The sequence below is a fragment of the Lycorma delicatula genome, chromosome 9, assembly GCF_047948215.1.
Source record: "Lycorma delicatula isolate Av1 chromosome 9, ASM4794821v1, whole genome shotgun sequence".
Lineage (NCBI taxonomy): Eukaryota > Metazoa > Arthropoda > Insecta > Hemiptera > Fulgoridae > Lycorma > Lycorma delicatula.
This window is the reverse complement of record NC_134463.1, coordinates 93,320,661-93,337,592: the sequence shown is the minus strand read 5'-3', so window position 1 is coordinate 93,337,592 and position 16,932 is coordinate 93,320,661. Positions and strand designations below refer to the sequence as shown.

The window sequence follows — 16,932 nt, the reverse complement described above, 5'->3', positions numbered from 1 at the left end:
AGTATCTATCTGTTTTACTGGTAGTTTTATTCTATGAAATGAAATTTCTTTTAGCTAATAGCTCATATTTATTGTAACTGATCAGTTAAACCTGGCAATTTGAAATTTTCTATGCAAGACATAAAAATATTTATTTAGCAAACAAAAAAAAATATTTCAGTTTCAAACTTTTTGTAGAAAGTTATTTCAAGATTTTTGAAAAAACCTTTTTTAAGATTGTATCAAATGAAAATCCTTGCCTGGATATAAAAATTTATTATAAATTATGCAGTTATTTGTCATTTGTAAGCTACCAGAGAGAAATAGAACAAAAAGATTCCTCCTAATATCCACATCAACTCCAAAATTTTGAAAAATTCAACATTATTCTTAAGCAAGGGAAGAACTAACTCCCTTACATACTAAAGTAACTTTAGAAAATAAAGTTTCTAAAGTAACTTTAGTAATAGGCCTATAGGAATTTAAACATAAATGCAGTGGGATAAAAGTATTTTATTTTATGTAATTATGATTTTTGTCTTTATCAACAAAAGTCCTCATTCATAATTTTTATACTCCATAGTTTTAATGTCATGCTTACTTTTTGCTTTACTGTTTGATAATGTCATGCTTTTTTTCACTACTTCTCTTGTAAATGTAAATTTATGCACATTCTTTCTTTCCTCATAACTATATTCATTGGCCAATTAGATTGAATAAAAACATATCTTAAATAGATAAATTACATAAAATTAAAAGTTTTTCACCCTAAAGTACTTAAGTGTTACTTGATATGTACTTAACAGACCTACAAAAGTATTGTCACAATTTACTACAGAAAAAAAATACATACATACCTGATTATATTGGTTTTGTGTTGTCAAAACCCTTCCAATATGTATTATAAACCTGGACAGAGCTTTTTCACCATACCTATAAAAAAAGAGGAAAATAAACAACATAGTAATTAAGTAGTTCACACCAAGAAGATTGGTTTTTTTTATCAATTTCACTATTAATTAGAAAATAAATTTTAAACAGCAATCCTAGACATAAAGGGTTTGTTGCATCTAGATTTATGGGATAGTAACCAGTTCCCACCCCTCTTACAAGTTGGGTGGGAACTGGTTACTATATGTTTTGTACTTCGCCAATTACTTAACAAAAGTACAAAAACTAAATTATTACTATCTACTGAATGATAGTTAATAAGTCAGAAATATGATATAAGTATACATAACAATTTTTTTTTGTAATCTTTTTATATCAATTTGTGTAGCCACATTTTTTTCTTTTTGTCGATTTTTATTATTGTTGTATATACATTTTACGATATTGCATTATGATTTTATTCCTTTTCCATTTATATATCTGTAATGATTTATTTCAGGATTAATGAAATTTGGTATAGTGTTTTGTATGTTTAGGGAAAATATTTCTAAAAATGTTTGAAACAGATCCTAGGAGATATCAAGGATTAACAAGGATAACAAGGTGTCTTGAATGATTTAAAGCATAATATAAAAAATATACTTCTATATATTTTTAACGTAAATATTGTTATTTTTTTTCAAATTATTACAGTTTCAAATCTGTTTAGATGTTTAATTAATTTAAACCAAGTTTTATGGGGGTTGGCAGTACTTTACTGAGGAGATAGGGGATAATATTTTTAATTTTCAAAACAATAAATTTTCCTCAAATATTCCAAAATACAGGATCTTCATAAAAGAATGGTGGGTTTTCTGTAATTCAGATCAAAGCAATAGGTAAATTTTGAGAAGTTATATTGGTAGCCCTAATAGCCTCTGACCCAAACATTTGTGTAACAGAAGTTCAGACCACCACACCAGTTTTCGGATTGTTGCTGAGGTGTGTTTAGTTCATTTTTATGTTCACTGTTGAAGAAAAAGCAAACCATGTTTTGTGGCATGCTGAATTGACGTCCGTAATTTTGGTTAAATGTGCATTTTGATGTGAGTATGGAAAGAGCCACAACATTAAAATAATATATGACATTGGTTCAAACAGTTCAAAGAAACTGGATCTCAAGGAAAAATCAAAATTAGGCAGAACATGAGTATCAGATGAAACTGTTGAATGAATTAGACAATCTGAGATCAGAATTTCTAACAAATCCATCTCTTGTTGAAGCTTTGAGTTAAACATTCCAAAAGACTGAAATTATACGCATATAAAATCCGGCTTCTGCAGAAATTGAAAGCTGATGATTGAGAAAAACATTTCAATTTCATTGTTGAAATTTTCCACAAAACTATTGAAAACGGATCATGTTTAGACAATATAATTTTTATGAATGAAGCTACATTCCATATTAATGGGTGTGTTAACAGACACGATTTACGAACATGGGGATCTGAAAGCCCACATGTAATTTTTTAGAAACAACACGACATACCTAAACTTAATGTTTGGTATGATGTGATGAAAAATCATGTAATCATGTAGCCTTTTTTCTTCGCTGAAAAGACTGCTAATGGAAATGTTCATTTCAATAAGTTAAATAATTACTGCTTTCCTCAACTGGATGAACTCGAAAACATACAATGAATTCATTTACAACAAGATGGTGTACTTCTGTGGTTTAACGCATTTGTCAGCCAGGCTTTGAATGGAAAATTTGGACATCAATGAATAGGTCAGCAAGGACATTAACCCTGGCCTCCAAGGAGTCCAGACCTGACATTTTGAGATTTTGTCTTATGGAGTTACACAAAAAACACTGTTTATTTGCAAAAAAAAAAAACAAGACTTACATCACTTAAAGGAAAGAATTAATGAAGCAATTGTAACCATAACAGAAGGTATATTAAATTCAGGTGTAGGCAGAAGCTGAGTATCTACTGGACATTTGCCAAATAACTTATGCACATATTGAAATTTATTAGTTATATAAAAGATCTGTTTGAGATGACAAATTCAATAAATAAAAAATATCAATTATAAGTATTTTTGTTTTCATTTAAACAATGTTAAAATCCTCCCTACCATTCTTTTATGAAAATCCTGAATTTCGTTTTAGTTGTTTTAACCATATTTTTTGATAATTTAGAAAGAACTTAGCAGGGACTAAATGATGAAAAACTTTATAATTTGTTACTGTGTTTTTTTAATCTGTATTGAAATCTTTTTCACATTAAAAAAGTAATAAATAAATAAGAATTAAATAATACTGATAAAACAATTTCAATCTTTTTTTTCTTGTGAAGGATTAAATTTTAACTTCCATGAATCCATCGTAGATAATTGAGTAACTGCATATCTGACTACATACATATGTAAATCCATTTTTAAAACTAGGTTTAATATTTAAATAAAATAAAAAGGTACTTACAAATCTTTAATATTATTAACATTTTCTGTTAAGAATGACAGTGCATTGTTTACATATTCTTGCCTTTTTGATACAGAGTGGAATACTCTAAATGCTTCTTCATTTCCCAATTTATTTGGAGTAACTATCCATTTTAGATAACTATATGCATAAAAAAATATAAAAATAAATGATATATTACATTGTATTAGAAATCATACAACCAAAAACAATTTAATATTACTTTACCTAAATTAAAAACAATTTTGTCAACCTGAGGATGATTTATTGGTTTCACATTAAAACTTTTAGTTTTTGCTGTTAAATATTTTAATTGTTTATACAGTTTTCTCCCTAAATAATGAAGTGTATTCTGCATTATGGTCAGTCACAAGAATTGTATAGCCAACTGCATTCTATTCTATGCTTACAAAAAGATTGTATATCTTTTCTAAAAGACAGTTGAGGTATCCACTAGCTTTAAAACAAATTTTTCTTTCTTTCAAACCTTTTCCTAGGTATACTAAACACCGGTATACTAGATCATGGATTCCGATGTTCTTTGGTGATTGGGTTTCAATTAACCACACATCTCAGAAATGGTTGACCTGAGACTGTACAAAACTACACTTCACTTACACTTATATCATTCTTATTCATACTCTGAAGTAATACCTGAGAGTGATTCTTGGAGGCTAAACAGGAAAAAAAAACATGAATCGCCGTAAAAAATCTTATATTAATTCAGAACTAAATTCATGTTGACTTTGTACTTGTACTAATGGCTTTTACATTTAATCCAACCAATCAAATTTTTTTTTTAAAAACTTCAACTACTAATAAAACTTTCTCTTAAAAATATATTTTTTTTAAATACAAGCTCTTAACAAAGTTATGAAATGCTATAAATGCATTATTATGAAAAGAAGTGAAAAATGTTGTACTCAGTGGCTGCTGACATATAAGCACTGAGGAACTGCAGCAACCCCTATTTCCACTTGCTATTTTCGATAACATTTAATATAGTGAGTCCTTTATTCTTTAATTCTTTCTTTCTACTAGCACAATATATAACCTTCATGTCAGTAGCCATTCCCCAGTTTATGAAAAAGGTAATATAAATCTTTGTATCAAACTAAGGACTTCACAGTTCCAGTGGCATGGTGTTTGGCTGTTATGTGCATGCACACAAGGCTGTGTGGGAGAGAGAAAACTGTCAGTCCCACTGTGCCAGCCCTGGTATGTTGGTCTATATCGAGGTGATCCAGAAAAAAATTTTCAGGAGCAGCCACCCCACTAATTTTAGCTACAAGCTGCCACTGTTTGTACTTTAATGGTACATTTTGCAAAATTCCTGTAGGTGTTCTTCAAGTAAATTCCAACTCACAACAATATTGCAGAAAAGAACAAATTAGTTTTTCCATCTCATGGTATATAAGACATAATTGTTTACAGATAGACAATGAAAATGTTGTAGTAAATGCTAAAGAAAAAGCTTGTTTTGAAGGTTTTCAATGGCTTATTATTCTTTATCTTACTAACCTTCTCTTTTTTCTACGAAGTAGGTCTCAGCTGAAAATAATTTTATTTAAAATTAAATTACTTCCTTTTACTGACTTAAAAATATTATTTTATGAATGAGTTTATAAGTAATACATTGATCAGATTAATTATAATTTTTGGTGTACCTATTTAACATATATACTTATATTTTCTTCAACAATTAATTTCTTTGTTGGGTATAAATGATTTATTTTTACTTTTCTGGCTATGAGAGAAAGTATATAGAACGGTCAAAAAAAACTAAAAAAAAATTGATCTTTTTCAAGTTTTGTGCCTTAAGGAAACATTAAAAATATTGATTTAAATAAATAAATAATTTAAATAATCTGCTAAAAAATTCTTTATTCCAATGCTCCCAAGTCCAAAAAATCAATTTTTGTCAGACAGACGTTTGTTCACATGTACGTACATGTATACATTGGTTTGTATTTGTCTTTTAACTCTGGACACCATAAACCGAGTTTCTTAAAACTTAGTAGATAAGACTATATATCTTTTTTTAAAAGATGGTTGAGATATCCACTAGTTTTAAAATAAATTTTTCTTCAGGGGGAAAGAATGTATCAAATTTTTGTAAAAATTTGATAAAGGGTTGAAGGTATTTTGGCCAAAATAGAATTTCAAATCTTTAGTAGGGCACTTTAGCAAAAACATTTTTTTATAAAAGTTTTTTTATCAAGATCACAAAATACCAAAAAATTTATTTAATATTCACCCTTTCCCCAAAAAATCACTTGTATTTTTATTTTTTTAGCTATATCTTGCTTCAGAAAGGAGTTAATCTGAGTTTTTTATATGTATATTATCTACATCAATAGGTCTTTAAACCACTATAATTTGTTTTGCTCATCCCACTCTAGTGATTGGTGGTAACAAAAAATACTTTTTAGTGAAAAAAAATTATTTAGAATTTATATTAAATTTAAATCCATCTTGCAAGTTACCCATTGCAATGTAAAAAACTTTATCGTTTGATAGCCCTTACTATTTATAATTATTTTTTTGAAATTATTAAAAAATATTCATCCCCTTCCTAGAAAATTACATGTTTGTTTAGAATCGTGGCTGTATCTTTATATTTTTAAGTAATTTTAAAAGGTTCTTTGTTTAAATTTATTATCATCACTTTTTTAAAAATTAATTTTACCTGAATACTACTCCTTGAGTATTGGAGCCAAAAATGAAAAAAAAAATTTTTTTTTCGCTTTTTTCAAGATAAAAAATCTATTGCATAACTTGACCAGTGCAGCTGGAAAAATTTATATAAATAATTTTAATTATAAAATGTTCTCTTTTTTATTTGTAATTTTACAGCTTTGTAATATTACTCAGATTATTATGGTTATTCCATGGTTTGCTCTTAATTTTTTTTAGACAATTGCTGAAGCAGTATTTTAGGTAGATTTCATAAGAAAACTACCTACTGTAATGGGTACCATGATTTGATTTCCGCAAAAATTTGGACATATCTTCGCATTTCACATCCTTCAGATCCCAAAACCACCGTCAGTTCAAAAGTTTATATATATATTTCACTATCTTGTAGACACGATAACTGCCTTAATTTTGTACCAATCACTTTCGCTAATTGATATATAAAATATAACGACCCAAAATCTTGGTTAAGTTCATTAATGGATAAAATTGGATCATGGCGGTGGAAATGGGCAGGGGGGCTTTTTCATAAATAAGAAAATATCACTATAACTTTCTTAAGTAAAATATTGAATTTGTTTAAATTTCCTACTATTCTTTGAATAAGGGCCTAAAACTTATCTAAGTAAAGTTTTTTGATATCACCAATCATTGGTCCAGGACTTGGAAAAAATGGGGTTTTGAAGACAAAAAAATCATACCTCCCTTAATAGGCGCAGTATCAAGTTGGTTTAAAGCTGTCGTTAGTCCTCTAAACATTACCTAAAACATTTGTTTGCAAAAATTTTTAATATGACGAACCCTTATGGCAAGGTATAACCAAAATGTTGCTGGAATTGTAAGATGATGGGGCTTGTTGGCTTGTCGTATGATAAACATGTGAAACTTTTTTCACATGCAACCATTGTTTTATTGAGTAAATTTGAAGTTTTTCTTAACTTTAAGGTAGAAATATTTTTTATTCCCTACTTAGCACTGGTGAAATCTACTCCACCTTCTGGCATGACAAAAGGGATTTTTTTTTGTTAGTGAAATAGCAAATCTACCATTTCCAAATGATCTGTAATAATACAAGATTTGTTATAATCTAAATGAAATATTTATTTATTACCTTTCTATTATTTGTGAATTTTTACTGCAAGCTAATGCTTTTAATAAATATCCTTCATTCAAAATGTCACTCTTTTTTCTATATAGATCATATACTTTCATCCAAGTGTCATTATTTGCATTTTGAATACCACCACAAAATATTGCTTCTAAATAATCATGTCTTATCCACCTGCAACACAGAAACCAAAACAGTTTTCTTAAATATAAAAGTAACATGTAGCCATCCTTCATAAAAGTAACTGCAGCCACCATTACTCATCTAAGGTAATCTAAAACAGTTAGATTATTAACCCTGATTTAAGGTATATTACTGTTATGTTATTTTTATTGTACATTATATGTGATATTTAATTACAGTCTTCTAGACTATTTGTATTATGCAACAGATGGGAGTGCAGATTAAAACTAGCACATGCATAATTGGAGGTATTTTAAGTAATAATGTTGCGAAAATAAACAAACTGTTTAAGAATTTGAAAGTAGCCAGTTATATGAAATTTATTTTTGTAGATACAATTTCAATTGCCTAAATTGGAATTCTGAACTAGTAGTTTGTAAAATACTCTGCCTATATCAATTCCAACATATTTTTTTATATATTTACATGAATTATGTTAGTAAATTTAATTTTCTTTTTATATTTATTTTAGAATTAATTAAAATCAACAGTCAACATCATTGACTTCCATTTCATCACTGTTTTAATACTATCGCTCTGATTAAATCTTCTGCTAGTACTAAAATACAATTCTTAAATGAATTAATTGTGAATTTGGTCTAGGAAGCTTTCTCTTGGAAATCCTTATTTAAAGACATCATTAATATTTATGTATATATATATATATATATATATATATATATATATATCAATGATGTCTATTAATTTGCACACATCAGTGATGTGTGAAAATTAATCTGAAAACACAGAATTGTATTATCTATTCCATGTTGTAGCTAAATTACTTGATGACACCCATTCTTTTAATAGTGTAATGTGAAGTTATTGTTCTTTGGTTATTTAGCAATTTTCATGTTATAAATAGTTTTTTGTTAAAAATTTATTTAATTTTTTATTAAAAAATCAATTTTCATATTTGTTGCTGTGTGTCTTGAATATACAATGGACATATGTAATACTGGATGCTCAACTAGTCACAGAAAGAAAATACCGTGACATCATCGGAAAATGGCTCGCCCAAAAGAAAAGAAATGAAAACAGAGAGACTCATCAATCTCTGCAGAAACCATAACCTAATTTCAAAATCCACATATTCTGAGAGGAAACCTCAAAAGCTCAAAAACCTGGAAACAACCCGACTACACTAAAGGAGAATGACAACTAGATCATGTCTTCATGGACAAACACCACCAAAAAGAGATCTACAACGTAAAAGTCCTCCGAGGAGTAAACACTGACTCAGATCACTACACAGTCAAAATTAAAATTAAATTCATTCTCCAAAGGAAATAACAAAACCAAGTTCCTAAAATTTAAAAAAAAATAAATCCTACCCAACTAATCAAGAATGAAAATTACCAAAAAGTAACCTAAAAATAACAATCATGGATAAACTCAGTGACATGGCCAACAACAACCTTAAACAGATTTCAAAAGAATTGGCCCCAATAAAACCCCATAAAACCATCAGTGGTGGAACAGAAAATGCGACAAAACAGAGGAGAAGAGACATCAGGCATGGCTATTACACTAATCCCAAAAATCAGAAAAATCCTTCCAAATCTAATAAAACAAACAAAAGAAACTGCCCAAATCCTAAGCAAAATAAAAATACAACACCATAAAGACACACTCAAATCAGTAGAAGAAGAATTCAACAAAACAGAGTTGAGAGACTACCACAAAAACTTCAAAAAACAACTTCAAAAATATAAACCTCCAACCCTATTAATGGAGGATAAAAACCATAATCTGGCCTGTAACAATAAAGACAACATGAAATCCTTGCTAAATATTTCAACAAATTCCTAAATTGCAAAAAACCGACAGAACTTCTAAACTTCAACACTAGCACCCCAATAACAACACCACTGAAAAACATCAACCTTCCCACAATAAAAGAAGTCTACCAAGCACTGGTGAGATGAAGAATAACAAAGTGGTGGTAGAATCAGACCTTTGTAGAGATCTGGAAACATGCAGGAAGACCAGCAAAAAACACCCTTCATCAACAGCTTATCAACATCTGGATCAAAGAAGAACTATCAGAACACTGGATGACAACCCTCATCCATCCACTACACAAAAAAAGCAGACAAAACAAACCCTAACAACTTGGATTACAACTGAAAAAGAAGCAGAATATGTTGATAACGTTAGTAGACTTCGAGAGAGCATATGATTGCATCCACAGAAAATACATACTAAAAATTCTAAGACATTTCAGACTACATTTCGAATTAATAAACATGATAAAACTGACCCTCACAAACACTAAGTCAAAAGTGAAATTCAGAGGCATACTCTTGGAACCATTTAAGATCAAAAAAGGAAAGCACCAAGGCGATAGACGTTAACCGCTACTATTCAACTGTGCTGTGGAAATGGTAATGAGGATATGACTCAAAAAAATACCCCCAAAAACAAAAATAGATAAAAAATTTAAAACAAACTACCTTAGTTTTGCCGACAACTTGGCACTGCTAGCAAATGACATCGATGAAGCTAAAACACAGATATTGGAACTTCAAAACATTGCAAATAAAATTGGCCTCAAAATATCATTTGAAAAGATAGAAATTATGCCCAACAACCAACACAATTAAAGGAAGTAAACACAAACAGTAATAAAGTCAAAAAAAGTAACCCAATTTAAATACCTTGGAGAAATAATAACAAACTATCTAAATGAAAAAAAAACTCAATCCAAACAAAAACAAATGAACTAGCTAAATCACAAAAATTTACTGGTACACCTACAGTAAACAATTTCTGTCATAAATGCAAAAATAAGACACTACAACACAGTTGTAAAACCAGAACCACATATGCAGCAGAAACACTCTTCTACCTGAATGAATAATGAAAGACCATCAGACTTCAGAAAATCAAAAGAAGAATTGGAAAAACCTGCATCAACAAAAAGTACCAAAAAGACTGGCACTAGTGGATCGTGCCCAACAAAGTCATGGAGAAAGAGTTAGAACCAATCAGTGATACCATGCGTAAGAGGATATTAGGATTCTCCTTACACATCATGAGGATGCAAGATTCGAGACTTCAAAACAGCTGGTGCAGTATAACCAGAAGAGTCAACCAGAAGAAACCACAAACAAGATAAAATTAAATGAAAAAATCAAGGACAAAAACACTCGCTTCACACTCACAAGAAACTTACAATATGAGCATTTTCAACACCAGAAAGGGCATGGAGATCGAAATGTATGAAAAAGTATCTGAAGGACCTCAAGGCACGAAGCTGTCTTGGGTAATGGACTAACTAAACAGATCCTAAGTGGTTGTAAAAAATGAAAAAAAAATGGATGTTAACTCCCAAAAATCATTTGAAAATTGTTTCTCTTTCTGAGCACATTAATATGACACAGTGACAAATAGCTTTTACAATTTATAGAAACTAATTTTTTTCATCTCAAAGGAAAGGCAAATGTGGCCATTAAGAAAAAATAATCAACAGAGGATCAATTAGTGAAAAAAAGTAATATTGACCCAAAATTATCTGGTGACTTGGACTTCAAATTGAGAATTAGTAGCCAGTGGAATGAATTTACATATGACAACTGTTAGATGCCAACTTCTTGCAGCTGGCAGAAAGCTCTTCGGCCAGCTAAAAAGCAGCTTTTAACACCAGCAATGTACAAAAAAAGACTCTTGTGGGCTAAAGCACATGTTAACTGGACAAACATAATTGTTGTTGACAATTTAATTACGATATAACTACTTGAAATTTCTTTATGGTGTACTTATGTAAATCTTCACTCCTGTTGTTAAGCTACTTGATGTTTTACATTATTTGAATAATAATAATATCATTATTGTTTGAATTTAAATTTAGATGAAATTGTAAAATTTATTATAGTATAAATAACAATAGATCAGAAAAATATTATATTTATAAATATATCTTCACAAATTATAAATTGTCTCATAGGATGATACCACTGCATAGTTATCTGTTTAATGGAAGTTACTCAAAGAAGTCTTTAACTTAATTGATATTAACTGTTTACTGAACATAGTCATGCAGAATTAGGTTGTAAGAGGAGGAATACATTATACTGTGTTTTACAGTATCCAAGATTGTTGCAGTACCTAAAATTAGATAGTTTATTTTTAAAAGCGTTTTACCTATGTAAATCACCAGATAAAATATCTGTCATTACATTTGTAGCATTTTCTACACAATCACTAACGTCATAATCACAAGCCCATTTTAATGTTTCTGAACGAGCTAAAATATCATCAACATCATCATGTATATCCCCAAAGAAACCAATGTTGTTGTATATGTTTTCTATGATTTCTTTCACATAATCCTGAAAAACAGAAAATTAAAATTATTAGTATAATTAGATTTATTTTAAATGTAAAATAATTTACATTTAAATTTACCATAATAGAATACAAGATAAACATGGAGAAAGATAATCAGCTTGCTTTGTAATAAAAAAATTAAGTAAAAAGAGGAAAGGAAGAATGTATAATAATATAGTGAGGTTAACAATGGTTTACATGTATCACTGCTGATATGCAGCAGTGATACATGGCCAATCACAAAGTTGCATGTAAAGAAGATGTGGATGATGAAGGTAAAAAGAATTCAAAGATGGATGGATGTGTGAAACAATGAAAAGATACAAGATAATAAATGACTACATTTGATGAAAGATCTAGGTGGGTTCTTTGCCAGAGAGCTGTAAGGATATAGGTTAAAATGGTTTCACCATATTGTGGGGTTACTGCTAAAAATGATCAAGTTAAAAATTGGCAGGAGTGGATTTATGTGACCAATAGTATTTAAATAGTATTCAATAGCGTCAAATAATGGGCAGGCAGGAGTAGGTTTCGTGATGAACAAGAAGATAGGGAGGAGAGTGGAGTATTTCAAGACGCATAGCGATAGAATCATTGTAATAAGGATAAAATCAAAACCTAAACCGACAATGATTGTTAACTTCTATATGCCTACAAGCGCCTATGATGATGATGAGGTAGAGTGTGTATATGAAGAGATTCATGAAGCAATTAAACACATAAAAGGAGATGAAATTTAATAATAGTTGGAGATTGGAATGCAAGCATTGGAAAAGGCAAGGAAGGAAATATAGTGGGTGAATACGGGCTGGGCAAAAGGAATGAAAGAGAGGACCGACTTATAGAGTTTTGCACGAAGTATAATTTAGTAATTGCCAACACCCAATTTAAAAATCACAATAGAAGAATATACACTTGGAAAAAGCCAGGCGATACTGCAAGGTATCAGATAGATTATATCATGGTTAACCAAAGATTTAGAAATCAACTCATTGACTGCAAAACTTACCCTAGAGCAGACATTGATAGCGACCATAATTTGGTGATAAAGAAATGTAGACTGTGGTTTAAAAACCTGAAGAAAAGGTGTCAGATGAATCGGTGGAATTTAGAGAAGCTTGAGGAAGAGGAGGTAAAGAAGATTTTTGAGGAGGACATCGCAAGAGGTCTGAGTAAAAAAGATAAGGTAGAAAATGTAGAAGAAGAATGGGAGAATGTTAAAAAGGAAATTCTTAAATCAGCAGAAGCAAGTTTAGGCAGAATAAAGAGAACTGGTAGAAAACCTTGGGTTTCAGACGATATATTGCAGCTGATGGATGAACGTAGAAAATATAATAATGCTAGTGATGAAGAAAGTAAAAGGAACTATCGGCAATTAAGAAATGCTATAAACAGGAAGTGCAAACTGGCGAAAGAAGAGTGGATTAAAGAAAAGTGTTCAGAAGTGGAAAGAGAAATGAACATTGGTAAAATAGACGGAGCATACAGGAAAGTTAAGGAAAATTTTGGGGAACATAAATTAAAATCTAATAATGTGTTAAACAAAGATGGTACACCAATATATAATACGAAAGGTAAAGTCGATAGATGGGTGGAATATATTGAAGAGTTATACGGAGGAAATGAATTAGAAAATGGTGTTATAGAGGAAGAAGAGGAAGTTGAGGAGGATGAAATGGGAGAAACAATACTGAGATCTGAATTTAAGAGAGCATTAAAAGATTTAAATGGCAGAAAGGCTCCTGGAATAGACGGAATACCTGTAGAATTACTGCGCAGTGCAGGTGAGGAAGCGATTGATAGATTATACAAACTGGTGTGTAATATTTATGAAAAAGGGGAATTTCCGTCAGACTTCAAAAAAAGTGTTATAGTAATGATACCAAAGAAAGCAGGGGCAGAAAATGTGAAGAATACAGAACAATTAGTTTAACTAGTCATGCATCAAAAATCTTAACTAGAATTCTGTTCAGAAGAATTGAGAGGAGAGTGGAGGAAGTGTTAGGAGAAGACCAATTTGGTTTCAGGAAAAGTATAGGGACAAGGGAAGCAATTTTAGGCCTCAGATTAATAGTAGAAGGAAGATTAAAGAAAAACAAACCAACATACTTGGCGTTTATAGACCTAGAAAAGGCATTCGATAATGTAGACTGGAATAAAATGTTCAGCATTTTAAAAAATTAGAGTTCAAATACAGAGATAGAAGAACAATTGCTAACATGTACAGGAACAAAACAGCAACAGTAACAATTGAAGAACATAAGAAAGAAGCCGTATTAAGAAAGGGAGTCCGACAAGGATGTTCCCTATCTCCGTTATTTTTTAATTTTTACATGGAACTAGCAGTTAATGATGTTAAAGAACAATTTAGATTCGGAGTAACAGTACAAGGTGAAAAGATAAAGATGCTACGATTTGCTGATGATATAGTAATTCTAGCTGAGAATAAAAAGGATTTAGAAGAAACAATGAACGGCATAGATGAAGTCCTACGCAAGAACTATCGCATGAAAATAAATAAGAACAAAACAAAAGTAATGAAATGTAGTAGAAATAACAAAGATGGACCACTGAATGTGAAAATAGGAGGAGAAAATATTATGGAGGTAGAAGAATTTTGTTATTTGGGAAGTAGAATTACTAAAGATGGACAAAGCAGGAGCGATATAAAATGCCGAATAGCACAAGCTAAACGAGCCTTCAGTAAGAAATATAATTTGTTTACATCAAAAATTAATTTAAATGTCAGGAAAAGATTTTTGAAAGTGTATGTTTGGAGTGTCGCTTTATATGGAAGTGAAACTTGGACAATCGGTGTATCTGAGAAGAAAAGATTAGAAGCTTTTGAAATGTGGTGCTATAGGAGAATGTTAAAAATCAGATGGGTGGATAAAGTGACAAATGAAGAGGTATTGCGGCAAATAGATGAAGAAAGAAGCATTTGGAAAAATATAGTTAAAAGAAGAGACAGACTTATAGGCCACATACTAAGGCATCCTGTAATAGTCGCTTTAATATTGGAAGGACAGGTAGAAGGGAAAAATTGTGTAGGCAGGCCACGTTTGGAATATGTAAAACAAATTGTTAGGGATGTAGGATGTAGAGGGTATTCTGAAATGAAACAACTAGCACTAGATAGGGAATCTTGGAGAGCTGCATTAAACCAGTCAAATGACTGAAGACAAAAAAAAAAGTATTTAAAATGTATTAACTTTATTGTTAAAATATGTCCAAATCATTATCCAGTGAAAAACCAAATAATAAGACACACATTGATTTTAACCAATTCTTGATTCACAATTTAGTATACAGGAATAAATGATCATGTCAATTTAGTAAACTTTAATTGAGGGCTGTTACAGATTAGAGATTACAAGTAGTTCTGCCCAATTTGAATTGGTCATCATTTGTAGCTTATTTCATTTTCATTCATGACCAAGCTGACTTGGTCACTTTTAGCAGAAAACTAAATTTATGCTTGGTACCAACATAAAGAACTGTTTATTAGTTTACAGACTGTACATGGTTAGTCATATGTTTATATTGTATTAAATATTATTGTCTGCTTTGGAATTTTTCTAAAAATTAATAAATCAATTAGCAAAGAATTAAAAATAGTATATCTGATGTTAGAAGAGAGAAATACCAAAGATACTTTTAAAGGTAAATAATTATTTTTAATAGGAATTATTTGAAGTATAGTTTTTAGGTTAATATAGTTTAGGTTAAGAAATGTATGTTTTAGGACAGTTTTACGTCAAAACCACCAAGTTTATAGTAATTTATTACATTAATAAAAGGACAAGTTCTGTATAGAATTAACAAATGAGTCTAATTGGGGATTTTTTTATTTTATGTCACAGATACTGGGTCAGTGGATCAAACCGTAATACTAAGTTAATAATGATTTAAACATTTTGCACCAAAATGATCTGAAATTAACGGAAAACAATCAAGATAATAATAAATTTGAAATTTTGAATCTAAATGGTTTGCAGCTATTGAGCAGTGTAAGAAGAAACAGTTTAGAGGTTTTAGCTCAAGATGATTTTTTGATGTTGGAAAATGATGTAGTAGAAAGTAATCATGTTAATGATTTTAAAATTGTAGGTCAAAGTGATTTGATGCTACCTAATTACATAATAAAAAGTAAACATAATAATAATTTGTTACACAGTTTACAAGATCTGATATTGACTGATGATGCTGATAGCAATGATTTATATGAACCTTCTAATACATAATACAAAACAAAAAAAAGTTTAATCCTTATATACTTTTCAAATAAACACTAAGTTTGTAAGAACTGATAATCTACGTTTTTTTATTATCATTTTAAGTAAGGATGGTAAGACATCCACTGAAGTATTGCCTCTCATTTATGGAAAATTATACTGAGATAGAAATAGAGAAAACTAATTTTATTACTTATTATATATACAAAAGGATATGTTATGTCTATAATAAAAGAAAACAAAAATTCTCTCTATAAATTTGAGGTACAGTCAGATGAGCTGGAATTATTCATTATTTTACTACTAAATTTTACTGGTTTTTATTGGATTTGAACTGGTTACATATGAACTAATAAGTCACTAGCCTAAACTGAGTTATCCAGGTATTTATTTAGTTTTGTTTTAAAGTTATATAAGCATGTACAGAATATTCAATGAGTTTTATACATACCGTGAAATATTTAGCTAGATCTTTATCTTGTGATACCATTATTTTAATTTTTTTAAAAGCTTTAAATGCAGCAGATAATGGATATAATTCTGTTTCATTTTTGAGATATTTAGCAATATTTAATGTATCTTTGTATAATAAATCTCCAGTTGATGCTAATGCAAATATATCATCAACTATTTGTGCTCGATTCAGTGTATTAATATATGAATGATTTTTTTTTAATTGATTCTCAATTAAATTCCAGTTATATGGATCATATGTTACGCGATATAGACCTGTAAATAATAATACATAATAATTATTAATATTTCTAATTGAGAAAAATATTAGATATTTTTAAGTAAAGTCTAAAAAAAAGAATAATTAATTAATAATTAAAATTTTCTTAAAAAAACGTTCTTCATTTTATTTACAGATATTACAATTGTTTGTCTTTAAGTAAACGATTAGGTAAAGGACTGAAAGCCTGGTTTTAGTGTCTGAAGTCAAGAACGTTGAGAGGGCTTTACCTAGTGAGCACCTCAAACTAGCTATTTTTGGCATTTTGTGCGACCATCAGATGGAAAACAGAATCCATGGACAGATCCAC

General features: G+C 29.8%; 1 protein-coding gene and 1 long non-coding RNA gene across 2 annotated transcripts in view; one reads left to right on the top strand and one right to left on the bottom strand.

Moving 5' to 3' along the window:
* The window catches only part of LOC142329729 (uncharacterized), a 104,002-nt gene that overhangs the window by 34,092 nt on the left and 52,978 nt on the right, over positions 1–16,932 (top strand). The gene's annotated exons all lie outside the window — the stretch shown is intronic.
* The window catches only part of LOC142329726 (aminopeptidase N-like), a 55,371-nt gene that overhangs the window by 3,662 nt on the left and 34,777 nt on the right, over positions 1–16,932 (bottom strand). The window contains exons 11-15 of the mRNA XM_075374462.1: positions 16,341–16,618; positions 11,469–11,656; positions 7,143–7,313; positions 3,335–3,475; positions 837–912 (exon numbers count right to left, since the gene is read on the bottom strand). Coding sequence (XP_075230577.1) covers positions 837–912; positions 3,335–3,475; positions 7,143–7,313; positions 11,469–11,656; positions 16,341–16,618 — 854 coding nt within the window. The remainder of the gene's footprint in view (positions 1–836; positions 913–3,334; positions 3,476–7,142; positions 7,314–11,468; positions 11,657–16,340; positions 16,619–16,932) is intronic.